At 47.5% G+C, this 26691-nt stretch overlaps 12 protein-coding genes across 12 annotated transcripts; 8 read left to right on the top strand and 4 right to left on the bottom strand.

Moving 5' to 3' along the window:
• Positions 1–331: 331 nt before the first annotated feature.
• Positions 332–1765, top strand: PICMEDRAFT_56439 (hypothetical protein; the record flags this gene model as incomplete). The annotated part of the gene is made up of 1 exon (XM_019163187.1): positions 332–1765. One exon carries the CDS (start codon positions 332–334, stop codon positions 1709–1711), a length of 1380 nt encoding a protein of 459 aa, XP_019015181.1. The 3' UTR covers positions 1712–1765.
• A 2362-nt stretch (positions 1766–4127) lies between these two features.
• Positions 4128–5300, top strand: PICMEDRAFT_18548 (hypothetical protein; the record flags this gene model as incomplete). Its single annotated transcript, XM_019162054.1, is given in 2 exon segments — positions 4128–5264; positions 5272–5300. 1 exon segment carries the CDS (start codon positions 4128–4130, stop codon positions 5262–5264), a length of 1137 nt encoding a protein of 378 aa, XP_019015180.1. The 3' UTR covers positions 5272–5300.
• A 70-nt stretch (positions 5301–5370) lies between these two features.
• On the bottom strand, positions 5371–7212 carry PICMEDRAFT_18545 (hypothetical protein). The gene has a single exon (XM_019162053.1). It carries the CDS (start codon positions 7051–7053, stop codon positions 5458–5460), a length of 1596 nt encoding a protein of 531 aa, XP_019015179.1. The 5' UTR covers positions 7054–7212; the 3' UTR covers positions 5371–5457.
• A 209-nt stretch (positions 7213–7421) lies between these two features.
• On the top strand, positions 7422–9032 carry PICMEDRAFT_18543 (hypothetical protein; the record flags this gene model as incomplete). Its single annotated transcript, XM_019162052.1, has 1 exon — positions 7422–9032. A coding segment is annotated over exon 1 (1058 nt), but the record flags the coding sequence as incomplete, so codon positions are not given.
• Positions 9033–9273: 241 nt separating this feature from the next.
• Positions 9274–11133, top strand: PICMEDRAFT_18542 (hypothetical protein). Its single transcript, XM_019162051.1, has one exon. It carries the CDS (start codon positions 9371–9373, stop codon positions 11042–11044), a length of 1674 nt encoding a protein of 557 aa, XP_019015177.1. The 5' UTR covers positions 9274–9370; the 3' UTR covers positions 11045–11133.
• Positions 11134–11663: 530 nt separating this feature from the next.
• Positions 11664–13783, top strand: PICMEDRAFT_18541 (hypothetical protein). The gene has a single exon (XM_019162050.1). The coding sequence runs from the start codon at positions 12041–12043 to the stop codon at positions 13610–13612; it is 1572 nt and encodes a 523-aa protein (XP_019015176.1). The 5' UTR covers positions 11664–12040; the 3' UTR covers positions 13613–13783.
• Positions 13752–15638, bottom strand: PICMEDRAFT_18540 (hypothetical protein). Its single transcript, XM_019162049.1, has one exon. The coding sequence runs from the start codon at positions 15418–15420 to the stop codon at positions 13831–13833; it is 1590 nt and encodes a 529-aa protein (XP_019015175.1). The 5' UTR covers positions 15421–15638; the 3' UTR covers positions 13752–13830.
• A 298-nt stretch (positions 15639–15936) lies between these two features.
• Positions 15937–17755, top strand: PICMEDRAFT_18539 (hypothetical protein). The gene has a single exon (XM_019162048.1). The coding sequence runs from the start codon at positions 16010–16012 to the stop codon at positions 17639–17641; it is 1632 nt and encodes a 543-aa protein (XP_019015174.1). The 5' UTR covers positions 15937–16009; the 3' UTR covers positions 17642–17755.
• A 469-nt stretch (positions 17756–18224) lies between these two features.
• On the bottom strand, positions 18225–20315 carry PICMEDRAFT_74899 (hypothetical protein; the record flags this gene model as incomplete). Its single annotated transcript, XM_019164904.1, has 1 exon — positions 18225–20315. One exon carries the CDS (start codon positions 20313–20315, stop codon positions 18225–18227), a length of 2091 nt encoding a protein of 696 aa, XP_019015173.1.
• A 303-nt stretch (positions 20316–20618) lies between these two features.
• On the top strand, positions 20619–22308 carry PICMEDRAFT_18536 (hypothetical protein). Its single transcript, XM_019162047.1, has one exon. It carries the CDS (start codon positions 20701–20703, stop codon positions 22162–22164), a length of 1464 nt encoding a protein of 487 aa, XP_019015172.1. The 5' UTR covers positions 20619–20700; the 3' UTR covers positions 22165–22308.
• Positions 22309–22560: 252 nt separating this feature from the next.
• PICMEDRAFT_18535 (hypothetical protein) lies at positions 22561–24626 on the top strand. Its single transcript, XM_019162046.1, has one exon. It carries the CDS (start codon positions 22794–22796, stop codon positions 24501–24503), a length of 1710 nt encoding a protein of 569 aa, XP_019015171.1. The 5' UTR covers positions 22561–22793; the 3' UTR covers positions 24504–24626.
• A 198-nt stretch (positions 24627–24824) lies between these two features.
• PICMEDRAFT_74896 (hypothetical protein) lies at positions 24825–26441 on the bottom strand (the record flags this gene model as incomplete). Its single annotated transcript, XM_019164903.1, has 1 exon — positions 24825–26441. One exon carries the CDS (start codon positions 26439–26441, stop codon positions 24825–24827), a length of 1617 nt encoding a protein of 538 aa, XP_019015170.1.
• Between the last annotated feature and the right edge of the window lie 250 nt (positions 26442–26691).

Below are 26691 nucleotides of genomic sequence, written 5' to 3'. Positions count from 1 at the left end.
TACACGGCGCAAGCCGGCGCAGCGGCGCAGAGAGTCCGGTCGAGGGTTTTTCTGCGCAGATCGACGCGTCGGCCGTTTTTGCGGGGGAGAAGCGGAGGGGGGAAGTGCCCGTTTCGGCAGACGCGCCGGGTTGCCCGATCAGGCAGTTTAGACGCCGATAGCGGGAGATAAGCGCCCCGGGCGTGTCAGGCCGAGGTACTTAAGAGGTACTTGGGCGGTACCGCAGAGGTACTTAAGAGGCTGCTCCTGCTGGCACTGCAGGCTGCATGGTCGTCCGCCAGGCCACGCCAACTCCGAAGCCGCCCTCCACACAGCCACCAAGCAACGCACGATGGACGTACTTCCTGTCGCCAACCCCACCAAGTCGTTCTGGCTCACGGCCGAGGACGACTTTGCCACGTTCCGCAGCACGCCGGAGCTCCCTGCGGAGGCCGACGTCGTCATTGTCGGCTCCGGCTACGCCGGCGCCACGACGGCGCACTACCTGCTGCCGCAGTTCAAGGGCAGCGTGCTCATGCTCGAGGCCCGGAACGTCTGCAGCGGCGCCACGGCCCGGAACGGCGGCCACCTCAAGCCCGACCTCTACTACTCGCACAACGACTTCCGGGAGAAGTACGGCGAGGCGGGTGCTGCGGAGATCATCAACTTTGAGCACGCCCACCTCCAGGCGATGAAGGAGCTCGTGGAGGGAGAGCAGATCGACTGCGACTTTGTGCTGACACGGGCGTGCGACGTGCACCTGCACGGCACCGCAGCCGAGCGGGCCGTCGCCAACTACACGGAGATGTGCAAGAACCCGCACGTGCGGTGCAAGCAGGACGTGCAGCTCACGCAGGGCGACGCTGCCCGCGTCATCTCGAAGGTCGACGGCTCGCCGGTGTGTGTCACGTACACGGCGGGCCAGCTGTGGCCGTACAAGCTGGTGACCGCGGTGCTGCGCAAGGCCGTGGCCGCGGGGCTCAACCTCCAGACAAACACCCCCGTTGTCGCCACGGAGAGGCTCGGCGACGGCCGGTACCTGGTGCGGACCCCGCGCGGCGCCGTTGTCGCCGGCCGGCTGGTGCTGGCCACCAACGCCTACACGGCGTCCGTGGAGCCCCGGTTCCGCAACAAGATCGTCCCCATCAAGGGCGCCTGCAGCCACATCGTGCCTGTCTCTGCGGCGGATCGGGCCCCGCACCTCACCAACACGTACGGGATCCGCTTTGCCGGCGCAGACACGGACTACCTCATCAACCGCCCAGACGGGTCGGTCGTCCTCGGCGGCGCCAAGAAACACATCTTCCCCTACAAGGACCGCTTCTACAACGTCGTCGACGACAGCACCCTCATCCCGGGCTCCGAGGCCTACTTCTCGGGCTACCTCGAGAAGATGTTCTACACCTGGAAGGGTGTGGCCACCCACGCCGACCATGTGTGGTCCGGCATCCTCGGCTACACGGACGACACCCTGCCCTACGTGGGTGCGCTGCCGGACGAGCCACGCAAGTACGTCATCGCCGGCTTCCACGGCCACGGCATGCCCCGCGTGCTCCTGTGTGCCCGGGCCCTTGCCGGCAGTCTTGCTGCCGACGCCGCCGGCGTCGCCGGCGACCCCGCCCCCGGCCTCGCCGACATCCCGGCTGCCTTCCGCATCACCCCCGACCGCATGACCGCCACCGAGAACCGCATTCTGCAGTCTCTGCAGCCGGCCCCCGTCCCGAAGCTCTAGCTCCGTATACTTCTCTCCACCGTATAGCCACAACCAGCGCAGTTCCTACCCCACACCCCGCACGGCCCCGCACCCCCGCCGCGGCTCGGCTCTTTCCCCCCGCCGGCCGCCGGCCTCCGCCGACTCCGCCCGCCGATCCTCCACCGGCCCTCCCCTTGTCCCGACTTCTCCACCCGGGGCTACCCCGCACCACCACCTATTGTCCGGCCGGACCGCCACCCACGGCGGCTCCCCCGACCCTGAAACTATAAAAGACGGACCGCCTCGTCGCACACACGCCAGCGAAGCCCGTCAGCCACGCCTAGGCCACCAAAATGCCCCCCCTGCCACCACCAACACCACCCCCACGACCACCATGACCAAGTCCAAGCTAGACAACATCCTCGAACGCTACTCCGAGTCCAACCAGCTCCCCTGCGCCCTCGGCGCCGTCGTCACCCGGGACAAGGGCCTCGTCTACCTCGGCGGCCGGGGCCGCCGCGACGCGGCCGACCCCACGGCCGCCCCAGCCGGCCCGGACACCCCGCTCGCCTTCTTCTCGTGCACCAAGGCCGTCACCACCACGGCACTGCTCCAGCTCCTCGAGCGCGGGCTCATCCGCTCCATCGACGACCCGGTCGAGCACTACGTGCCCGAGATACGGGACATCCCCGTGCTGGTGCAGGCCAAGGACGGCACGCAGCAGCTGCAGGCCCCCGCCACCAAGCCCACGCTACGCCACTTGCTCACGCACACGGCGGGCTTCTCGTACCCGTTCTTCAGCCATGCGTACGCACAGCTGCAGCACGACACGGGCACCCCGGACATCCTCCGCAGCACCTGGGACGAGTTCAAGACCCCGCTGTTGTTTGAGCCCGGCACGCGCTGGCACTACGGCGTCAACACCGACTGGGTGGGCAAGGTGGTGTACGAGGTGTCCGGCCTCTCGCTCGGCGAGTACTGCCGCCGGCACATTTTCGCCCCGCTGGCCGCCCACACGCTCACCTTCGACCGCACCCCGGGCCTGCGCGCCGCCGCCGCGGAGCTCCACCAGCGCGCCGCCGACGGCACGCTCGCCCCGCTGCGCGGCGCGCTTGTCGACGACCCGCAGTTCCACCCGGGCGGCCACGGGCTCTACGGCACCGTGGCCGACTACATGAAGTTTCTCGAGATCTTCCTCCACGAGGGCCGGTCCCCCGCCACGGGCGAGCAGATCTTGCGCCCCGACACGGTGGCCGCCTACTCCTTGGCCGACCTCCTCCCGCCAGGCGTGCACGTCGAGTCGTCCTTGCAGCACTCGCAGCCGGCGCTCTCCAACAAGGTCGACCTCTTTGACCGCTTCCCGCCCGACAAGCAGGGCTGGACCGCCAGCTTCCACAAGATCGACGTGGCCCTGCCCACGGGCCGCGCTGCCGCCAGCTACAGCTGGGCCGGCTTGCCCAACCTCTACTACTGGATCGACCCGGCCCGCGGCGTGGCCGGCATGTTTGCCACCCAGCTGTTCCCCTTCTGCGACGCGACGGCGCTCGCCGGCTTTGCGGAGTTCGAGACCGCCGCCTACGCCGCGTTTGCCTAGCGCCGGCGCCGGCCCACACCCTGACGCCCCGGTGTTCCGCGTCCCGCGCCGCCGCCGCCGCCCGCGCGCCACACTTTTCATTTTTCCCGCTGTGTATCTGCAAACGCCTGCAAACGCCTGCAATCGCCTGCCATCCCGTGCTTGGTCGCATCGCCAACGGCCCCGGCCCTCACACGCTGGAATTCCCTGCCGAGCTTTATAACCCCCACGTCCCGCCGTCTTGGTGGCCTGTGCTGTGCTGTCCTCGTCCACCCTGCCGTGCTGCTGCTCCCTCCGCACACCATCCCCATGTCTCTGCACACCCTGCTGACCGCAGCACGAGCCTCCGCGAGGGCCGTCGGCAGATCGCCCGCCCTGCGCACCAAGCCGCTGCACTACTCAACTGCGGCCCCCAACGCCGCCCCCCCGGCCGCCGCCCCGCCCACACTGGCCCCGCTGCTCGCCTCGCTCGCAGCGGGCGCCGCCGGCGGCGGCGCCATTGCCTACTACGCGCTCACCCAGAATCCGCCCGAAGACGTCTTCCCCGGCTCGTCCGTCACCCGGCTGGCGGACTGCGCGCCCCCCCGCTACGGCGACCCGCAGCAGGCCGTGGCCCGCATTGCCGCCGCCCTCGGCCCGCACAAGCTCTCCACGGCCGCCGCCGAAATTTCCCACCACAGCGACTCGGAGTGGGCCACAGACCACGCGCGGCCCGACGAGGCGCCGGCGGCCGTGGTGTACCCGGAGTCCACGGCGGAGGTGGCCACGGTGCTCGGCATCTGCCACGAGCTGCGGGTGCCGGTGGTGCCCTTCACAGGCGGCACGTCGTTGGAGGGCCACTTCATCTCGACGCGGGCGGGGATCTGCGTGGACCTGGGCCGGATGGACAAGATCGTGGAGTTGCACGCAGACGACCTGGACGTGGTGGTGCAGCCCGCGGTGGGCTGGGAGGACCTCCGCACGTACTTGGCGGACTACAACCTGATGTTCGGGCCGGACCCCGGCCCCGGCGCGTGCATCGGCGGAATGGTGGCCACGTCGTGCTCCGGAACCAACGCCAACCGGTACGGCACGATGCGGGAAAACGTGGTGTCTGTGACGGTGGTGCTTGCGGACGGAACGGTGGTGAAGACGAAGCGCAGACCCAGAAAGTCGTCGGCGGGCTACAACCTCACAAACCTGTTTGTGGGCAGCGAGGGCACGCTAGGCATCGTCACGGAGGTGACGTTGAAGCTACACGTGAAGCCGCGGTTTGAAAACGTGGCGCTGATCTCGTTCCCGTCGTTGACGGGGGCGGCGACGTCGGTGGCAGACTTTGTGCAGGAGGGCCTCCAGCTGAACGCGGTGGAGCTCCTGGACGAGAAGATGATGCACTTTGTGAACTACTCGGGCCAGTCCGAGACGCGGTATGAGGAGGCGCCTACGTTGTTGTTGAAGATCGGCGGCTCGTCCCAGGAGACCACGGACTCGGTGACCAAGACGGTGCGCGCCATCGTGAAGCGCAACGGGGCCAGCAGCTTCAAGTTTGCGGCGTCGGAGGAGGAGAAGTTCCAGCTCTGGAACGCCCGCAAGGTGTGCTTGTGGTCGTCGATCCAGTACGGCAAGGAGCAGGTGGACCCGAACATCCTCGTGTGGACCACGGACGTGGCGGTGCCGATCTCGCGGTTCGTGGAGTCGCTTGAGGCGACCAAGGCGGAGATGGAAAAGTCCGGCTTGGTGGCGTCGATTGTGGGCCACGCTGGCGACGGGAACTACCACACGGTGATCCTCTTCACGGAGGAGCAGCGCCAGATTGCGGCGAAGCTTGTGGAGGAGATGGTGGACCGGGCGTTGGCTGTTGACGGTACCGTCAGCGGCGAGCACGGCATCGGCGTCGGCAAGAAGGAGTTCTTGGTCAACGAGGTTGGCGAGGACACGATCGCGCTCATGCGTAAGATCAAGTTTGCCGTCGACCCACACAAGATCCTCAACCCGGACAAGGTCTTTGCCATCGACCCGGTCAACGACAGATCGATCTAGTTTGCCGCTTGTTTAGAGTATAGTATAGTACTACAATATAGACCAATAGATGACATTCTTGCACATTTGCACTCTTGCGCATCTGCACATTTCCAAGATCGAAAGTCTGTGGTTAAAACATGTATTTGAAAAAATAAGGTGTATAACGAGAAAGGAAGAATCGGTAAATAGAACGCACTACTAATCAAAAACACTAGGTGGCCAAGAGGTCTCTGGAGTCGACCTCCCCGTTTCGGACCTTGAAGAACAACCCCAAAATCGTGTGCCCGCCCGTGGCCACGTGGTAGATGTAATCGCTCTTCTCCTTGTTGACCGTGAACGGGTGAGGCCTGCCCTCGATGGCAAGGGAAATCAATGGACGGATAAACCGCTTGTCTATGATTGGGACGACTAGGAGCCCTGGCCTCTGTTCGTACTCCTGCTCCTGCTCCTTTAAGGAGGGGAGCTTGGACTGGTTGGTCCACACCCCGGCCAACGCCGCAGCCTGTGATTCAACCCTGTTGAAGAAGAACCCTGCGTAGGTGTTGCCCACCAAGGCGAGAGTTGGGTCTGCCATGGAGAACGTGTATCTGAAAAACTTGAAAATGTTTGGATTCGAGTCAACGACGGACTTGTCAATGAATGGGTAGAACATGTGGTAGCCAGTACACACAATGATGGCGTCGAACCCACTCTCGACAGTACCGTCCGAAAACCTGACCGAGTTCGACTCGGGCAAAAACTCCTCAATCGTTGGCTTGTTGACGACCCCCTTTGCATACGAACAGAACATCACCCAGCCACTGTTTGCAGTCTCTGTTCTTCGGGAAATGTACACCGAGGGCTTTTCTAGATCTCTTGGGAATGCGTATTGGATCAAGTCGACACTCGACACCGAAGATCCAATGAACAAGGGCTTCTTGGCATTACGGATGAACGAAGGGTCCTGCACCGACTTTGCCAATTTGAATGTAACCTTATCTTTGTTAACTTCGGCAAACTTGGCCATGTTCTTGATGTTCGGAACAATGGGAACCGTCTTGCCGTTTCCAATAATAACGGCGTCAAAAATTTGCTTATACCAATGCAAATACTGAACCCCGTTCTCCTCAGCTAAATGCGAGGCCACAACTTCCCATTTCCCGCTAGGGAGTTTCTTGACTCTCTCGACATTGGTGTTGAAACGTATGTACTTCTCCAAGTTGTTGTTGGCAACAACCCGCTCCAAATAGTCCGAAACGTCTCTCGAAGACTGGTGGTCTGGGATATGCTTGTATTTAGAGTTGATCTTCTTGAGATCGTCGCCGAGTCTCTCGTCAAACGAAAAGGACATGTATCTGTTGGTGACGTTTGTGAAGAGACCATTGTATGCTGCAGAACTTCTCCATTGATGTTGGATCTTGGTGGAGATTTCCGGGGTGACCAGCACTTTCACCGGGTGGTCAACACTCGAATCTCCCAGCTTTTTTTCCAATCCTGCATCAATAGGTATTTTCTGGTACACGTTCTCCGGGTTTGTCAGGTCCACCGAGTCATCCTTGAACTCAGGCAAGTTTGGGTCCCTGTTGTTCTCCGCAAATGCACTTTTGCTCCACACACCTCCGACGGAAGCGTTTCTCTCAAAAGCAACCAAGTCTGGAAATGCCAAGTCACCCTCCTTTTCGTACTTCGATATATCCCGTTCTCCAAACAGAGACTTACCGCTTCTCGTAACACGTGAAAGGTCATGCAAAGATGCAATTCCAGATGGTCCAGCACCTATAATGGCCACCGACTTAACACTGAATGTCTGTGGTGGGTCAATAGTCATCTTTTTTTTTTTATAAATGTATCCGTTTAGATATGGTACTCAAACTCCGCCAATTTTACTGGCATCGCAGAGATGCCAGACCTAGAAGGGGTAGATACTCATCTCCGCAAGGTACATGGTCTAATATATATAATGTTAACACATTCACTGTGGAGACTCTGCCTTCGGCTGCACAAGTATCCGCCTGCGGTGTGTATTCATGATGGGTCGCCGGAGTTGTAAAAGTGAGTGAAAAATATCCACACAAACTGTGGCTTCAAAGCTCCTAAAGGTGTTGATGAAAAAAATGCGGAAACTTGTGGCTCCGAGGCTCTTAGCGGATATCATCCTTCCACCGCAAGAGGGGCCGATTGTGGTGGATGCACACCTAACTGACCACTTTGCTATTACTAATTCCGCTGAAAGATATTTAAACCGTATGATCCAAAAGTGACGGTAATTCCTTGTGTATTCCGGGCTTCTTTACCTCTTCTGATTGATGGAACAAGTTGGTAAACAAGAGCAAGATAGGAGAATCCATTAAAGGGCAAAAGCAGAAAAGCAGCAGACCATGTCAAAAATCGAATCTTCTATTTTAGCCGAAGCAAAGCAACCAGATGCGGAAACGCTGTTGGTTGTGAACGATATTCCACTTGACGAACAGGTGGAGGAATTGATCAGAAACCACAAAGAATTGAATATCACAAGACACCGGAGTGACAAGTTAGCATTGAGTTCCGGTCCAGACCCTGCTGGCTTGAAGATTTTACCAGCCTCTAGCAGACAGAGACTTGAAGAGGGTGGTATCGACGTTTCTAGGGGTTATCCAGAAGTTCCTGATAGAAGCCAAATCCCAATTTTTGTTGATCAGGCTTTTGCTATCAGAGACTACGACGTTCCATACACAGAGAGAGGGAAAGATGCAGATAAGGACAAAAAGTCCTTGTTTGGTGCCGCAACAGAAGTTATTAATTTGACCAAGAACGTTGGTACGGAGATTGTCGGCTTACAGTTGGAAGACTTGACTGACCAGCAGAAGGATGAGTTGGCCTTGTTGATTGCCGAAAGAGTAGTTGTCTTTTTCAGAGATCAGAAACTTTCGCCGAAAACCCAACTCAAACTAGGTGAGTATTGGGGTAACGTAGAGGTCCACCCTCAAACTCCTCAGGTTCCTGGCTTGCCAGGTGCAACTGTCATCTGGAACGATTATAAAATCAAGCAGGGCTTGAAGTTGAATTACAGCAACAACAACCTCGGAAACTGGGATGCTACAAGAAACTCGGCCATTGGTAACCAGGTTTGGCATGCAGACTTGGTTCACGAAAGACAGCCTGCAGGTTATACTCATTTACATTTAGATGCAATTCCAGGAGTTGGTGGAGACACCATGTGGGCATCGGGCTATGCTGCATACGATAAGTTGAGTGATGAGTTCAAAAAGCTATTGGACGGCAAGGAGGCAGTTTACATTTCTGCACACGGATACTTAGACAGAAACGACCCTTTTGCTGGCCCAAAAAAGGTCGAAAGGGTTCACCCGATAGTGAGAACACACCCTGCTACGGGATGGAAGTATTTGTTTGTCAACAGAGCAATGACAAGGCGGATCATCGGATTTTCACCGGTTGAAAGTGATGTGATTTTGAACTACTTGTTTGACGTTTACGAGAAGAACGCAGATATCCAAGTCAGATTCAAGTGGTCCAACACAAAACCAGGCTATGGTACATCCGCCATCTGGGATAACCGAATTGCTCAACATAGAGCCGTTTGGGACCACGAAGGTAAGGACGCAAGACACGGCACCAGAGTCACATCTTTGGCTGAAAAACCGTATTTTAACCCTGAGTCAAAGTCTCAAAGAGAATCCCTTGGAAAATACCTACATAAATGGGAATGATTTCTTTTTCTTTTTTGAAAACGAATATTTAACGACGTTTTGAAATCCTTGGTATTACCGCTATGATACCACGGAACAAGACTTTATATTGTACGACCAAAACCAAATTGTAATCTTGAGTATACTTATACCCCATTGGGCACTGTCTACTCGGAAATTGGCCAAGGGCCGAAGGAAGCTTCTGATAATGTCGATTGCGGAAAGCTGTGGCACCGGCATTGTCGAAAAACGGTAATTTTTTTGCCGCCTCGGAGTAGCCACAACGCTGATTTCGAGGTTGAATCCTCCCCCCCCCGCTTACTAAGTACCAAAAGGCGGGAGTCGGAAAGTGGGTTATAGTATAAAGGTATAAACTTCCTGTATTCCAGCTTTTCTAGACAATATGATGGAATGGAATGAAAAAAGCCTTTGTAGGAATAGGCGGGGAGCAAGTGAACCATGTCCAGCTTCAAAGAATCGATTTGGCAATTCTTTAAGATTGATAACCCTTCCACGTTCAGGGAGGATTACATCGATCCAACAATTGACCGTGAAAGAAAGCCAGAAAAAGTTTCAAAGAGTGATAAGTACAATATACTGAAAGCATTCAACTGGTATCCCTCTCATTATAGTAAATATGAAAGAAAATTTTTACTAAAATTTGACTTCTGCGTTTTGCTATTCCTAAGTGCTTCGTTTTATACTAAGTATCTTGACAATGCCAACGTTGGTTCCGCATATGTTTCAGGCATGAAAAAAGAGTTAAACCTCAAAGGCAATGAATTGAACTATTTTAATACTTGTTACACGGTCGGTTACGCAGTATTCCAAATCCCAATCACACTACTTATCACAAAGCCACATTTTTCCAGACACTTGCTACTTTTCTGCGAGTTGGCATGGGGCATGATGACTCTCGCAAACGCATACGTACAAAACGCTAACCAAATGTATGCTATCCGATTTTTCATTGGTGTATTTGAAGCATGCTCTTTTCCAGCCACATATGTGATTATATCCAGTTTCTTGACCGAAAAAGAGTTCTTCCAAAGAGCTGGGTTTTACGGAGCCTTTGCGGTGGCGGGCAATGCCAGTGCTGGTGCACTTCAGACCAGTGCAAGGGAACATTTAGACGGCATAAGAGGGCTTTCAGGATGGAGGTGGCAGTTCATCATAGATGCAGTCATCACTTTCGGAATATTTCTCTACGGGTTCCTACTCTTCCCTGGTATCCCTTCATCGTGCAAGAAGTTTGGATTCTTTAGTGAAGATGAGATGATCTTTGCTAGGAAGAGATTGGAGAATAGAGTTGCTTTCCCAAAGAAATTCACTTGGAGAACACTGAAGGAAACCCTATTAACATGGCAAATATATGTTGGCTCGGCACTTTGGGTCTTGCATCACCAGTCCTGGTACTCAAACGGTGCTAAGCTCTACATGAAATCCAGGCCTGACCTTTACACTACCTCCATGGTCACTAACTGGGACTCGTACATGTACTGTACGGGTATACCGGCTGCCATTATTGTGGCACCTTTGTGCAAATACTACGGGAAAATTATACCAGTGACATTGGTGATGCTGACGGCATATTACGCATGTATCATATTGGTTATCTGGGATGTTCCAAACGCAGTGTTGATCTCTGCCTTCTTTCTGCAGAGGCCGTTCAGAGACGGCCTAGCACAGGTGTACTACACGTGGATTGCAACGTTGTGTAGTGACAACGTCGAGAAAAAGGCCATTGTGTTGAGTTGGGTGCAGGCATTGTCGTATGCCGTCAACGCGTTTGCAATCCCACTACAGTACAATGTTGCAGACGGACCCAGGTTCAAAAAGGGATACATCATCAACTTCGCGTTCATTGGATCCGCACATATTGTGTTTCTCGTCTGCTGGTTCTGCGATAAATACGATTGGAAGTACTTCCCACGCTTTGCCGGAAACAGACACCTGAACAACAAAGACGACATTTCCCTCACCTACGACACCAGCACAGACGACTCTAGGACCGAAATTGTCGACATAGAGAGTGTGGGAGGAACAGGGGTATCGAAAAACCAAAACGGCGTCGAAGAGCTGTTTGTGCGGGACCGTGAAGTAGACCACACCGATTCCTCCTCCTCCATCTAGATTCTGTAAGGTTGCCAAATAATTTCTTGTCTAAAAATATACTTTAGAACCTTGTAAAAACCGAGCAAGTTGAGAACCTAAATTGCAGCAACGATAAGAATAGTCACGAGTGTAGTTTAACACAACTCCGGCGTGACGCTGATCGACACCGAGATTCTAATGTATTCTTCAACTGATGGCCTCTCTTCTCTCTTTGGCCTTTCTTCGAACCTCCCTTAACGAAAATGTGGGTGCTCATCATTGCATCGCTGCCACTGCCATAATCGAGAAAGCGGATGCCAATTACTAGATCGGGAAAGTCCAAGCCGAATCAGAACCGGTCTCACCCCCTGCCTTTTCCACCATTGGAAAAATAAATTTTCACCCCCAGCCCCTCATCACGTGTTGCCGCGCAATCTTTCTTAACTAGGCAACGGGCGTCCGCCGTGCAACCGTTTCTGTAGAAATCAAGTTGTTTTGTAAGCCATAAAAATTGCTGACGTAAGCTGGCCATTGTAAAAATTGTGGCGCTTTTATTTTTATGAGATACACAATTTCTTTTCGCACTATAAGTACATATGCAGGCGCACGTTTGGCATATTGGCGGATATGAACGCAGGCTCTGTCGCACTAGTGGTGCCGCTGGCGCATATGCAGGGAAGAGGTTTGACAGACGAGTCTTGATAAGAGAGGGTTCACGAACAGCCTTAATTTCACCATGACGATGACCGGAGCTGGGGAGGCACAAGGGAAGAAAATGAAAATTTGCTGACATTGTTTGACAAAGTATGGCAACAACCGTGGAGAGATATTGGTGACTTCCTTTTTACCGTTGATAACCTTCGCCTTTCTTTTATAAAAGGACCGTTTCTCTTCGCTTTGCTGATCACTTGTGGCACAACCGTTTAGGAAACGTTCCTTTTTATCGCAGACCTTCGCTCACGATATTGACATATAAGTATCGGTTATTCGCCTACGTCTACATATACTTCGACACACATAGAGAACGTTTTCACAATGTCGGAGGTAACTTCATCGATAGAGAAACACGAGAATAATGCTGTTATTCAAAAGACTGCAACGTCAGAGAGACACATTTCCTCTCGGGACGCAGATGTCACTTTGGCTTTCATGGCCAAACATGATGCAGATGTTCCTGAGATCACGCCAGCCGAAGAGAAGAGACTTAGCAGAAAGTTGGTCGGAATCGTGGTGTTTTTGACTTCAATGACTAACTTGTTACTTTACTCGGATAAAGCTACTCTATCCTATGCGTCTATTTTCGAGCTTTGGGCTGATACAGGGCTAGACCAAAACAAGTACAATAATTCCTCCACTCTTTTCTACTGTGGTACTATTGTTGGCCAACTCAACCTTCTTCTTGTCCAAAGACTTCCACTTGGGAAGTTGATGACTGCTATTTCTGTCTCGTGGACCATTATCATCTTCCTACACTGTACCGCTTCCAACTACCAGGGTATCTACGCTTTGAGATTTTTTTTGGGATTTGTTGAAGCAGTTGCCGTTCCTATGCTCAATATCACAATGGGTCAATTTTTAACTGCTGATGAGAAGGCTGCAACGGCTCCATTGTTCTATTCAACTTGTCTTGGTGTGACTATTCCAGTTGGTTTTATTGCCTACGGTATTCTTTACTCCAAATCTAGTGTTCCGATCTGGAAGCTTTTCTTCATAATTATTGGTGGTTGTACTTTCCTCTGGACCATTGTCATCTTCTTCCTCTACCCTAGTAACCCAACTGATGCAGTGTTTTTGTCTGAAAAGGAGAAAATCTGGACTATCAGAAGAGTACAAAGAACGACAGGTGCCTCAATTGAGCAGAAAGTTTTCAAGAAATCACAAGCAATAGAGGCTTTGTTGGATCCTGTGTCTTGGTTGTTTTTCTTTTTTTTCCTCTTACAGCAATTGGCCAACAACTTACCTTATCAACAAAACTTACTTTTTGAAGGTATTGGGAGAATCAATAATTTGGACTCGACGTTAGTTTCAGTAGCTTCAGGTGGTTTTGCAGTCATATGTTGTGTAATTGCAACAACTTTCCTGTTCTACAAAACGAACTACACTGCATTCTCGGTTGTTTTTTGGACTATTCCTTCGTTTGCAGCTTCCATTGCTGTTGTCACGATCCCATGGGAAAAAAAGATTGCTCTTTTGGCCATGCTCTGTTTAGCCTCTCCACTTTTCGGTATTCCTTGGATCTTGATGTTCTCTTGGGCTTCTACTTCCTGTTCTGGTCACACCAAGAAGTTGACAAGGAACGCAATGGTTATTGTCGGTTACAGCATTGCGAATATAATATCTCCTCAGTTGTGGAGGCAGAAAGACGGACCAAGATATGTTCCTGCATGGATTGTTCAAATTGTACTTTCTTTCTTTGTTGCTCCGTTAATTGCCTTAGTTATCTGGTTCATTTTAAACAATAGGAACAAAGTTAGAAAGCAAGTTTTAGCAGAAGAGGGTGAAGCTAAGGGTTTTGTCAGTGATGACTCTAATGGTGAGTTGGAAGTCGATGGTGCTAATTTGGACCTAACAGATCTAGAAAATGATAGATTCATATATCCTTTGTAAGTAGGACAACTTTTTTTACTTTGGTGAATGCGTGGGACTGGATTGAACATTCATTATGCTTTTTCGAAACTTTTTTTTAAATTTATCTTATAATTTTACCTTACTTTGAAAGTAATTAAACCATATAATTTGATAGCTAGCGGTATTCATATTTCTATTACTAAAAGGAGATTGTAAAAAAGTGGTAAAACAAAAAAGTTTGGAAAAATCAACAAACTCTAAATTCTATATCTGAACTCTGGGTTCTGGAAATCTGTCAAATCGGCAAACTCTAAGTTATCAGGAACAACATACTTGTCTCCTTCTGCTTCTCTAGCCTTATCTCTTCTCTTGTTTTCCCAAATATTGTAAGCAGTTAAGACACCAACTAAGAATATAGCAGCACAATAACAACCGACAGCTCCAGACTTTGCATTGTTGTAGTGTGGTGCTTCTGTAGAACGGAAAGTTTGTGGACCAATAACATTACCAGCAGAGTACCCGATCAAAGTGATGGCATTGGTAAGTAACTTTTTAGTAAAACCAGCAGTATTCGAAGTAACACATGATGTAATCAAAACAATACCGACAGGTGATATACCATAAATCCAATAACCTACTAATGCAGCATTGGTATTCTTGGAGAATGCTAACATACAACACATTGCCAAGACAACACACAAATAAAAGATTGCAATTGCCATTCTTGACTTCACAAATCTAGACACAATTGGAAGAATAGCTAGACCAAATAACTCAAAAGCACCAACAGGCATCTTCATAAGTAAAGACTTCAAAGTGGTGTATCCAAAACTCTTCAAAATAATGGTACCAAAACCAGAGATACCACCGTTTGGAATAGCAACAGACAATGAAAGTAAGAAGTAGATCAACGTTCTTGGATCTTTACAAACTTCTACAGCCTGTTCCCACTTAAACTTCTTGTTACCAAATCCTTGATTGTTGTGTCTAATTCTTTCAATGATAACTTCTTTCTCTCTTTCGGTTAAAAACTTTGCTTCTGTAGGAGTGTTTGGCATGATTAATAGAATAAGGAAACCATTGATGATCGTCATCAATCCAATGACCAAGAATAAAATCTTGTATCCGCTGATAGAGTAAGAAGCACTATGCTTATATAAAGCAGAAGAGACTGCTGACAAGAAAATAGTTCCCAAACCATTGAAACCGTAGAAAACACCAGTACGACCAAAATGTTCAGAGTGTCTGTAGTATTGGTTCAAAATGATAACAAAGATAGGAGCAACAAACGATTCAAGAAATCCAAGGAAGACACGCAAAAACATGAAGGCAGCATACGTTTTAGGAGTGCAGTGCAAACATTGAATAGTGCCCCATAGTATAATGGTAAAAGAAACAAATCTAACTGTTGGAACTTTTTGCAAGACAATTGCTGCAAATGGAGACCCAAAAACGTAACCAAGATAGAAACCCGAGTTCGTCCAGGAGTACATCTGACCCACCATTTTATAATCTTTTTGGATACCCATGATGGAAGCAAAGGAAATACCTGTTTTATCCATGAATTGGTTCATGTATAAGAAACAGAAAAGAGGCATGATAATCATGTCTAACTTCCGGCGAACCTTGGCGTCTTCCTCGGGGGAAATGTCAACGTGACCATGCGCTCTTGCAAACTCTAGAGCCTCATCCAAATGAGCGTCATCATGGGCAATGTGGATCACCTTACCAGAAGGTGAAATAACAGTGTCCAAAGCGGTGAAGTTGTCTACCGAAGAAACTCCAACATCCACATTCTCCTTTTCATTGGCAGCATTCTGCTCATGGCTACTGGAGGCAGAAGTCATATGGTCTAAACTTTGCGATGTGTTGTGCTTAGTTAATCTGTAAGTAACAAGCAAAGAGGATATGAAACAAATTTTCTACCAAGGATAGATGATGATCTTCCTATTTTTTCAGACGTGACTGGAAGTACTTATATTTAAGAATTAATCGGCCAACACAAGAGCAGCGTCAAAATGAACAGATAAGACGCACCGATACCAACAATCATATCTGATAAGACTCTGGCTGTTTTTTAGAAGCCTAAGCAAAACCCAAATATGGTTTGACTAATCCAGGACGACGATCAATAGAACTTCGACATACCCGACAGCAACTTCCGAGCTCTTATCGGAAACGGCGACGGCGGTCGAAAAATACACCCACCCGCATTTTATCAACCGCTAGGCGCGTTAGAGCCGCAGTGCGGTCGAGAGGTACTAAATTTCTTGTCCGAGCCGTCGGATTAGTATTCGAAGACGTATATGAATAAGATATATATTAGTAAAGATGCCCTTTTGAGACCGTCTTGCTTGGTTATAGCAAAATCTAGCAGCTTATCGGTTGCCTAACGTGAATATATCTAGCAACTTTCAAGCAAAAAACTGGATTAAAATGGGACAAACTATTTCCACTGACAACTGCCTTCCCTATAGTTTGGAGACCCCGAAAAATGGAAAGCTAAGTGGAATTACATTCAATGATCCAAAAACAGGAAAACCTGCTTGCCATAGATTGGCCCAAGTTCCTTACGCCTACCCATGCGAAGGCTCTACTAGGTTCACTTTACCTAAAGAATTGCCGAACGACTATGATTATACAGGAGAATACAAGGAGTTCGGGTTGAAATGCCCACAACCATCAGTGCCTAATCCCCATTTCAGATACCTCAAATCACCAAGCAAAGAGGTTATTCAATATTCAAACATTTGGATTCCGGCTTCTGACAAATACAAACCCGAAGGTGGCTGGCCTGTTCTGATCTATATCCATGGTGGATGGTTGCAATACAATACCCCAAACACAGACAACTTCAATGTTGTGGAAATGTTCAGTGACGAAGAGTTTATGAACAAGTTCATTTTGGTCGTCCCCGGATACAGATTGAACATGTTTGGTTTTCTTTCAGGTAAAGAGTTGTTAGAGGAAAACCCACTCAATTCGAACTTTGGTTTCTGGGATCAGAGAATGGCAATGGAGTGGACTTATAAAAACATCAATGTATTTGGAGGTAACCCTGAGAAAATTTCTGTTGGTGGTATTTCCGCTGGTTCTTACTCTACTTTTTTCCAGCTAGCATATGAGATGTACCATCCTGAATGTTTGCAAATTATCAAGCAATGCTGTTTCTTCTCCAACTTGGTCTACATTCAGCCTAAGACTATTGAAGAAAGCCAAGATCAGTTTGATGAGATCATTGAAAAGTTGAACATTGACAAGACCCTTTCCAGCCATGAAAAACTCGAGAAGCTTAGAGAATTGGACACTAATTTCATTGAAGATTTCATACCTACACTTACACTACATACCTTTAGGGCTGTGACTGATAATCATTTTATCTCACCTAAGATTATCGAAGACTTGAATTCTGGAAAGTTTTGTCAAATGATGAAAGATAAAAAGCTTAGAATCTTGAATGGAGAAGTGGACAATGAAAGATATAAGTACTCTTTACTCAACACTCCCACCACTATTGATGAGCTACCCATCCAGGTTGAAAACTACTATCCTCGTTCAGTTGTCCCAACGTTGTTGGATTTGTATGAGGCCAATCCAGAAAACTTTGAAGGTCTCTCTGAGCCGGAGCTAAAGGAAAAATTGAGAATCAAGTATGGTGCAATAGTTGGTGATGGCCAAGTTTATTCATCTGCTAGAGGTTTGATCAACAAGCTAGTTGAAAATGGATTTCCAGCTGAGGATATCTTCCGTTACAGGATAAGTTTCAGGGCAAAGTGGCTGGATGAACATCTTGAAAAGGACTGGAAAGTCCCACATGGTGCAGACTTAAGTGTTTGGTTCTACAATGTACGTAAAGGCTACACTGAGAAAGAAAGAACTCAACTCAACAAATGGCTGGTACCATACTTGAAGTTTTTGAACTTCGAAAAGCAGATCGAGGAATGGCCTACCTCTGACGTTAAGAAGATCAGACTCTTCCGGGAAGATGGTACGGAGGAATACATGCAGGATCCAGACTGGGATTGGGGTGTCAAGGTCTCAAATACGGTTTACAAATCTCAAGTGTGAAATCAAGAACCTAAGGATACAAATGCTGAAGACATTGCATATTAAAACACTGTTTAATTATATAGATTATAATAGAATACCATTTTAGACTTGAATTTTATTTTGACCACACAAAAGCCGAGACTTCTCATCAGGAAAACTAACAAAAAAGGGCTGCTTTCTCCTTTACTAGTAAAAACCTATTTTTAGGTCTCTTCTTAATAAATCGTCATTGTCATAGGGACCCATGGATAATGATTGCATCGGTGGCACAATTATCATTCGAAAAAAGAATCAAGTTTCAATCTGAAATTTGATTTCGCTATTAAATAAAGTCATATGAAATGTTGAATGCTTATCTATACATGCGCATAATTTTCCGTATCAAGATTGTTTACACTGCTGTAAATGGGGCACGACATCTTCAAAACAACGCTCGAAGCTTATCGATGAAACAGAAGGAGTGGAATCCTTAGTAAGACAACGGCGATGTATTTCCGCGAAAAATGTAGTAGCCGCAGCCGATAAGCGGAGACAAATCTGTCAATACCCGCAAGTCGTATGTTCAAACCCGTCCGTAATAGTAAAAAGATAAACAGCAAAATTAATACTCCCTCCCAAACCAGAACTTTGAACCATCGTCAAGAAAAGCATATGCATCATAATAATCATCGTTTTCAAAAACATTTGAGTTGTCCAAACCCGTACCTAAATACGTGTTGTAACCATTAAGCCCTTTGGCGAGTCTGTTGCTAATTTCATTTTCATCATCGTAAACTGTATCATCATCTAGTGGGGTCCTATCATTAGAATCATAGTTTTCCTCCTGTGCAAAAACTTTCTGTGATTCAGTTTCTCTTCTTCTTTCCCATACAAAGTCTCTGAATTTAGTCAACCTCTCGAATCTCTCGACCTTCGACGAATGCCAAAATGTTGTCAAGAAGGACAACGACTCTATTGATGAGTCTATAAGACCAACTCTCAAATCGCCTATATTATGGTTCAATTCAAGCTCTTCCTCGTCTACCGTATATTCGTGCTCTTTATCTAATGTTGAAAAGTTCAAATGTTGATCCGGGTATTTTTGAATATGAGAAATCACAATATACATCGCTTGGAATGGTATTGCAAACCTGTAAAACCAAATCGATTCGGGCATCACAGCCATACCAAGTTTGACTTTAAATATCGATTCATTTATTAATAACATTGATTGTAAAACCAAATCTGTTGTAATGTTTCTGTTGTAATTATCGTATTCCTTATACTTCATTGAGTATTTCAAAGCACTTACCAACAACATCGACTTATGCAATCCCAACCGTGTTTCAGTAACCAACCATTTTTTGTATTTCAAATCTTTGTCTTCGCTCTCCATGATTTTTTTATTGATTGCGTTGACAATTGCAATTGAGTTGAAATAGAGAGTTTCTATTTCCTCAAACTCGTCAAACTCAGATTTTTTGATTTTGTTGAACTCGAAAAGTAGCTTGTTCCATACCATAGTATTGCACAACCTACCTGATAAAAAAAGAATGTGGATATCATTTGAAGGCAGATTGTAAATTTCATCGCATTCAAAAAACTCGGGGTGCATGTTGGGCGGAAATCCTGAATAGTAAGCTCCTAAGCCATCTAAATACCACACAAATCTGTAGACTATACTCCTCATTGGCAATTCATTTGAGTCTGTCGTTAAATTTCTATGCAAACCAAATATCTGGGCATATTTGACCAAATTAGTGATTTGGACAGAGACAGAATACCCGTTAGCCGAACCAACATAGTACAAAAGTGTTAAGCTTATTATAATTGACATGGAAGGGGTTGTGTCTGAGTTCAACATCCTTCTCAAATTCTCAATACACTCGAAACTTGAGGTTCTCAAATTTTCACAATCTAGGTTTTTTAAGCTTTCGTTTTTCAGGCAATCCTTTTTATCCTTGAGAGCCTTAAGCAAAGCGATGTTTGTGCAACTGCAAAAATATATTGCAAACATTACCACTAGAAAATTTTTGTCTTCAAAATTTTGACTATCTTCCCAGAACTTTTCATATTCATAAAGAAACTCTTGTGGGTCAACAATAGGGACGAAGGGAGCAATATAGTTCATAAAATGATCAATCAATAAGTCGGAAATTTCACGAGAAGGTACTTTTGATTTGATTTCTTTTAGCGAATGCATTGGGTAGATGATTTTGGAGAAGTCGAAAGTTGCCAACGCCTTATTTTTCAAACTGTTCAGATTTAAAACCATCGATACATTCCCTGCATGTTCATAGTAAGAGAAAAAGCACGTAGGAAAGAATTTCGAGTACTCCCCTGTTGAGCTTACAATAATGGTAAAGTTCTGGTTTTCCTTTTGGCTCAACCTAGGATTGATCTCAGTATTTAAAACATTCTGCAATGTTGAACCGCTATTGCTTTCGCTTCGACTGAGTAATTCTGTGCTTGAACTATCTGTGTCTTCGGTTACAGATACCGGAGCACCTTGTCGGACATGAAACCGTTCATCGATTTGTTTTTTCGTAAAGTATTCACAGCTTGTTCGTGCTCGGGAACACCTCAAACAAGAAGGTCTGGTCTTATCGCACTTTCTTTTAGCCTTGAAGCAGCGTTGGCAAGAGTATATCTTCCTATTTCTAACTATTTGATCTCTTTTTTCCTGCTCAGCAGTACGCAAGCGTTTCGACATCTTTTTCTATCACTCAGTATGCTTTATTATGGGTGGGGGTGTTGTAAAAGATTCCCCTTCACACCCCAGGTTGTGTGCTTCCTTAGGACCGCAACTGGAGGATTTGTTATCTATTTGTTTATTTCTCCACCGCCGCTACAACAAGGCCGCAATATTGTTATGCCACAGCTCCGTAGCAATCGACGCGTCGATGACTCTTAGATCTGTTCCGGAGTCATTTTCCGAAGTCATTGAATCATCGTCTGCTGATCGTTTCAAGTCAAACGGCTTTCGTGCGTTTTTTTAACCACTAGACATAAGAGTTGGAAGAACAATTGGAAGAAGCCTAGAAGGCTGTTGTGCTTGCTGTGAAAGAGCAAACAGAAGACCTTGAGAGGGCACCACCATGGAAAAGCCAGCAAATGCTGCTGATGATGGGACTGATAAGTTTTCACTCGTTGAAGACACCACCAGTTTAGATGAAAACGTATCCATCGAAGCCGGCAAACTCCCGTTCAAACTAAAATGGAAAATTGACTTCATGATTATGCCGTTCTTCATAGCCATATACTTTCTTCAGTTTTTGGACAAGTCGTTGCTCAATTACGCGGCGATCATGGGGATAAAGAAAAACCTACATGGGAACCAGTTTGCGAATTTGGGAACCATTTTCTATGTTGGGTTTGTGGCCACAGAGCCCATTGCTGCGTATTTGATACAAAAATTGCCTGTGGCCAAATATTTGGGAGTCAATATCTGTTGTTGGGGAGCAGTGGTTGCCTTCCACGCCTGTACGGAAACTTACGCGGGCTTGATGATTGTTAGGGTGCTTTTGGGGATCTTTGAGGCCTCCGTTGCATGCTGTCTAATAATCATTATGGGGATGTGGTGGACCAAACCTGAACAGTCGAGGCGGACCTGTGTGTGGTTCATGCAGATCGGTGTTGCCCAGATAGTCGGCTCTCTTCTCTCCTTTGGGTTCCAGCACGTTCACTCCACATCGATCGCCAGCTGGCAGATAATGTTCATTTTCATGGGCATTATCACCTTCATTGTTGGCGTGCTTACAATAATCTTTCTTCCGGACAACCCGCTCTCGTGCAAATACTTGTCGGAAGCAGAAAAGGCGATAGTGCTCGACCACATCCGCGGCAACAACATCGGACTGGAGAACAGAACGTACAAGTTCTACCAGGTGAAGGAGATGTTGTGCGAGGTGGAGACGTGGATTATGTTCCTCATTGTTGTGTTCTCGTTGACCGACGGGGGAGGACTCAACGTGTTCTCTTCGCAAATCATCAAGACTTTTGGCTTTTCCAACGAGATCTCTGCTATCATCCAGATACCCATCGGGTTTGTGTCAATTGTGTCCGCCGTGCTGTGCTGCTGGGTCACCAGCTTCACCGGCGAGTATGCGCTCATGCTCGCGTTTGTCACTGCTCCCTCGATTCTCGGCGCCGCTCTCTTCATGGCCTTGGGCGAGCAGTACCGAGTCGGCAAGCTTTTCGGTGTTTACCTCCTCGGCTCCAACGGTGCCGTAGTAGCACTAGCCTACGCCTGGAATGCCTCAAACACCTCCGGCCACACCAAGAGAACAGCGAAAAATGCCATGACCCTCATGGCCTTCTGTATAGGGAACCTCATCGGCCCACAGCTGTTTCAGGCAAAAGACGCTCCCGCATACACGCCGGCCAAGATCGTGCTTCTCGTATTTCTCGCAGGCGCCTTTTGCCTCTCCGTGCTACTAAGAGCTGTGGTTCTACGTGAGAATAGACGCCGGGACAAGCTCTACGGCGTTCATGGAGCCCGGGACGTCCTAGCCATGGACCTCACCGACCGTGAGAACACCACTTTCCGCTACATCTACTGAGATAAGCATTGACACAATCGGACACGCCACCTTCCTTTATCTAATCTGCCGAATGCCTTCTGAAACACTACTCTTTCGGTTGTTTGTCTCTATAAAAAACATGCCTATTTTTCTATGTCCTACCTCCATGTAGCAACTCCGACGGTTTTATTCCGCCGCGGCAGCCATAGTGGGGCTTTTCCACCGGCACCGGGCGTCGAGCCACAGATCGGCCTAAACCGGCTCAGACGGGCGACACGTCCGACGCGTCGCTGGCATCTGCCGTCGGAACGTAGCAGCAGCCGGCCTTCCCCGGCTTTCTGGCTGGGTCGAAAACGACACTTGGCACGTGAAAGCAGGCAATTTTGCACCGGGATTACACGCTGGCCGGCGGGCCGGAACCGGAGGCTACCGCCACAGTTGGCTTTTGCAAGGGCCTAGCGGGTTTTTCTTTTTAACCGCCCTGGGGAAAATTTCCTTTTCTGACACATTTTTTCAGATGAACTTTTCACTTGCTTAAAAAGAGACGGAGAATCCAGTCCCGATGCAAAAGACCGGGAGGGGCTACCAGGATGGGTGGTTGCGCTGGTGGCGGACGGTTTGGCATCTCAGACTAGATATTGGAGGTATACAACAAGCAGTAACACAACATGTCCTGTGTTCTCACTCCCTGGTCAAGACTCAAGTGGGGCATCTTTCCCGTCGAAAGGGTGGTGGAAGAGCCACAAGGATCAGAAGACAGATCCACACACGTTGTCTACAGCAAGGAGAAAGACTCGGAGTCGTTTGCCTCGCAGACGGAGTCATTGGAGAGTAGTCCTTCGGATACCATCGAGTACAGAAGAAGCAGTGACAGAAAATGGTACCACTTCTTTGACGAATACGAGTTCCGTCAATCAAAGAAGGTCAGAAGCACGCACAAGTGGTACCATTGGTTCAACGAGAACGACACTCCTGCAGAGAAGAAGTTGATTTTGAAGCTCGACGTGTTGTTGTGCTTCTACTCCATGATGGCATATTGGGTGAAGTACTTGGACCAGACCAACCTTAACAACGCCTACGTCAGTGGTCTCAAGGAAAGTATCGACATGAAGGGTAACGACCTTGTCCACACCCAGGCCGTCTTCACGGTCGGTGCCATTGTTTTCCAAATTCCATTCATGTACATCCTATACAAGGTTCCTCTCAGTTACGTTTTGCCAATTCTGGATATCTGCTGGAGTTGTTTCACTCTTGGTTCCTACAAGGCAACAAACGTCCCACATTTACAGGCAATGAGATTCTTTGTCGGTGTTTTTGAAGCCCCAGGCTACTTGGCATATCAGTATCTTTTTGGAAGTTGGTACAAGGTGGACGAGATCACCCGTCGTTCCATGGTTTACTACATCGGCCAGTATCTTGGTGTTTTAACATCTGGCTTATTGCAAGCATCTATCTACAACTCCTTGAACATGGTCAATGGTCTCGAAGGTTGGCGTTGGATGTTCATTATCGACGCTATTATCTCCTTTGCTGTGGGTATCATCGGTTTCTATGCCATCCCGGGCACTCCAAAGCAATGTTACTCCATCTTCTTGACTGATGAAGAAATCCTGCTTGCTAGAAAGAGATTGAACAAGAACAACACTGCAATTGATGTCACCGAACAAAGATCCTTCTTTGACAAGAAGCTTTGGAAGAAAGTGTTTACCTCGTGGCACGTATACGTCCTGACGCTCTGGAACATCTTCTGTTGGAATAACAACAACGGTACCTCTGGTGCATACTTGCTTTGGTTGAAGTCTTTGAAGAGATATAGTGTTGGGAAGGTCAATCAATTGAGTGCAGCAACTCCTGCTGTGGGTATCCTCTGGTTGATCCTCACTGGTTGCTACGCTGATTTGTTCCACTCACGTTGGCAAGCCATCATTTGGTCCCAGGTTCTTAATATCATTGGAAATGTCATCTTAGCTGTTTGGTATGTCCCAGAAGGTGCAAAATGGTTTGCATTTATTCTTCAATACACTGGTTGGGCAATGGCCCCGGTCTTATACTCGTGGATGAATGATATCTGTCGTGAAGATCCACAATATAGGGCCATCATCTTGGTCATTATGAACATTATGGCACAGACTTCTGTGGCATGGATCTCAGTCTTGGTTTGGAAAACTGTCGAAGCTCCACGCTACTTGAAGGGTTTTACTTTCACTGCATGCAGTGCATTCAGTTTGAGTGTTTGGACCTTTGTTGTTCTCTATTATTACAAACGTCAAGAAAGACAAAATGCAGCAAAGAATGGTATCATCCTGGTGTCTGATGACCACAACGAGATCGAAAATGCACATGGTGCTGAGGAGATTGATGAGGTCAATCGCTCCTGAATATATTTGACTCCAATCTGATCTTTCAATCCCATTCACGATTGGAAATATACAGCTTTTTAATAGACTTCTTAATTTAATAATAATCTTAATACAGTATTGCTTTACTCAACTTAAGAGAGGATTATAATTTTATTCCCTTAGATAATCTCATTTCCGTATAATATCTCTCAGATACTAGTAACGTTTTGAGAATTTGAGTGAAAGCTACAGCTGTTCTTGCAATCCAATGTCAGACAGGCTAAAAATATCTCTGCCCAAGGTAATCTAGGTTTTGTTTTTAGGTGGTATTAAATAAGATTAAACCATGACCGAAAATCGTTACAATGTGTACCTAAATAAGACGTTTTCTTTATCGGTCAAATCAGCGAATTCATAATTTTCAAAATGAGGGATTTGAAGCTTACCTTCGGCTTGCAGTTTATCCCTTCTTCTGTTTTCACTCCAGTAATTATAATACACCCATGCAATTAAAATTAGAGACACAGCAAGGCAAACAACCATGGCAACTTGACCTCCTCTGTATTTAGGAGCTTGAGAAGAGATGAAAGTTTGTGGACCAATTAAGTTACCCACAGAATATCCAATAAGATATAGCGCATTGACTGTGAGCTTTTTAGTGTGGCCAGCAACATTAGATGTGAAACACGATAAGCAACAAATCATTCCAATGGGACATAAGTTGTAAAGGTAATAGCCAGCTAGTCTGGCGTGGGGACTTTGTAAAGGGAATGCAAGCATACAAGATGAAACTAGAGAAAGTCCAACAATGAACGTGGCCATACCCATTTTGTGGTTAATAAATTTATTAAGCCAGGCAAACAAAATACACCCACCTAGCTCAACACCACCAGCAATAAGATTCATCAATAGGGTGTGAGTTGAAGAGTATCCAAAAACACCCTTCAAAAGAAGTGAGCCAAAATTTGTTAGAGCACCATTGGGAATTTGAAAGGCGACTGAGAAGAAAAAGAAAATCCATGTGTTGATGTCCATGATTGCTTCCTTGAACTGATGCCATTTGAAATGTCTGTTTCCAAACCCTTGTTGATTGCTTTTGATTCTAAGCACAACTTGTTTTCTTTGCTTGGCATTCAAAAACCAAGCTTTGACAGGTAGATCTGGAATGTGGATCAAAATCATAAAACCAACAGCAATGGTGATGCATCCTATAACAATAAACAACACCTTCCACGATTCCAACGTGTATGAGTGTGGTCTTATTGCTAGGCCATATGCAATTGAACTGCCAATGATGGTGCCCAAACCATTTGACGAAAACCAAATTGCTGTTCTCAAAAATTGTTCATCAGCCTTGTACCACTGACCAGTGATAATGACCATTGCAGGAGTAACAGCAGATTCTAAAACACCTAAAATGGTTCTCAAGGTAACGAAGCCAGCATAATTTGCAGGGGTTGCATGTAGACAGATGATCAAGCCCCACAAAATAATAGTGACAGAGACAAATTTTGCAACGGGAAATCTTTGCAATGCGATACTCATTGGGAATTCAAAGATTAAATAGCCCAAGTAAAAGGCTGAACCACACCAAGAATATTGGTTCCCATGCATGTGATAATAATTTTGTAAACCCATGATAGCAGCATATCCCGTTGATACCTTGTCCATAAACTGGACAGCATATAATAGGCAGATTAGAGGTAGTAGATAAAAATCTATTTTCCATACAAGTTTATTCTCCTCTTCCTGCGTAAGCTCCACATCTTCAGCCTCTGCTTCAATTGCATACTCCATTGCTTCATCTACGTCACCTGTGATGTCAATCAGTTTACCATCGATCGATGTAACATGAGTGATAACGTTTTCGGTACCGATGTTATCCTTAGAAAAAGTAGAATCGACATCAGTGTTGTCGGCCAAATTCACCGACCTACCGTAGTTCTCGTCAATTGCTTTCCCTGTTTCGGCCGTCATCAAATGTCTGATAGATTTGAAAAATCTGCACAATTTCACCGTTTAATACTGATACTGTTGGAGTATTGATAGTAAGAACAAAGTAAAAAATGAGAGAAGAGATTTTTGATCTTTAAAATATTAGCTCAACTTTTCCACTATTACATCTGTTAATTTACAGCTACAAGAAGCCATTCTTTAGACAATTTCTTACAGCAGACTTTTGCCGAAGGCAAGAAACACATTAATTTCAATATGGATGGTTAGTACC

Source organism: Pichia membranifaciens (genome assembly GCF_001661235.1).
Source record: "Pichia membranifaciens NRRL Y-2026 unplaced genomic scaffold PICMEscaffold_9, whole genome shotgun sequence".
NCBI classification, from domain to species: Eukaryota; Fungi; Ascomycota; class Pichiomycetes; order Pichiales; family Pichiaceae; genus Pichia; species Pichia membranifaciens.
This window is presented reverse-complemented; position numbering and strand designations above follow the sequence as displayed.

Excerpts from the sequence above, each read along its gene's own strand:
- PICMEDRAFT_18541 (XM_019162050.1), top strand. The coding sequence starts at position 12,041 with ATGTCGGAGGTAACTTCATCGATAGAGAAACACGAGAATAATGCTGTT.
- PICMEDRAFT_18545 (XM_019162053.1), bottom strand. The coding sequence starts at position 7,053 with ATGACTATTGACCCACCACAGACATTCAGTGTTAAGTCGGTGGCCATT.
- PICMEDRAFT_18540 (XM_019162049.1), bottom strand. The coding sequence starts at position 15,420 with ATGACTTCTGCCTCCAGTAGCCATGAGCAGAATGCTGCCAATGAAAAG.
- PICMEDRAFT_18535 (XM_019162046.1), top strand. The coding sequence starts at position 22,794 with ATGTCCTGTGTTCTCACTCCCTGGTCAAGACTCAAGTGGGGCATCTTT.
- PICMEDRAFT_18536 (XM_019162047.1), top strand. The coding sequence starts at position 20,701 with ATGGAAAAGCCAGCAAATGCTGCTGATGATGGGACTGATAAGTTTTCA.
- PICMEDRAFT_18539 (XM_019162048.1), top strand. The coding sequence starts at position 16,010 with ATGGGACAAACTATTTCCACTGACAACTGCCTTCCCTATAGTTTGGAG.
- PICMEDRAFT_18542 (XM_019162051.1), top strand. The coding sequence starts at position 9,371 with ATGTCCAGCTTCAAAGAATCGATTTGGCAATTCTTTAAGATTGATAAC.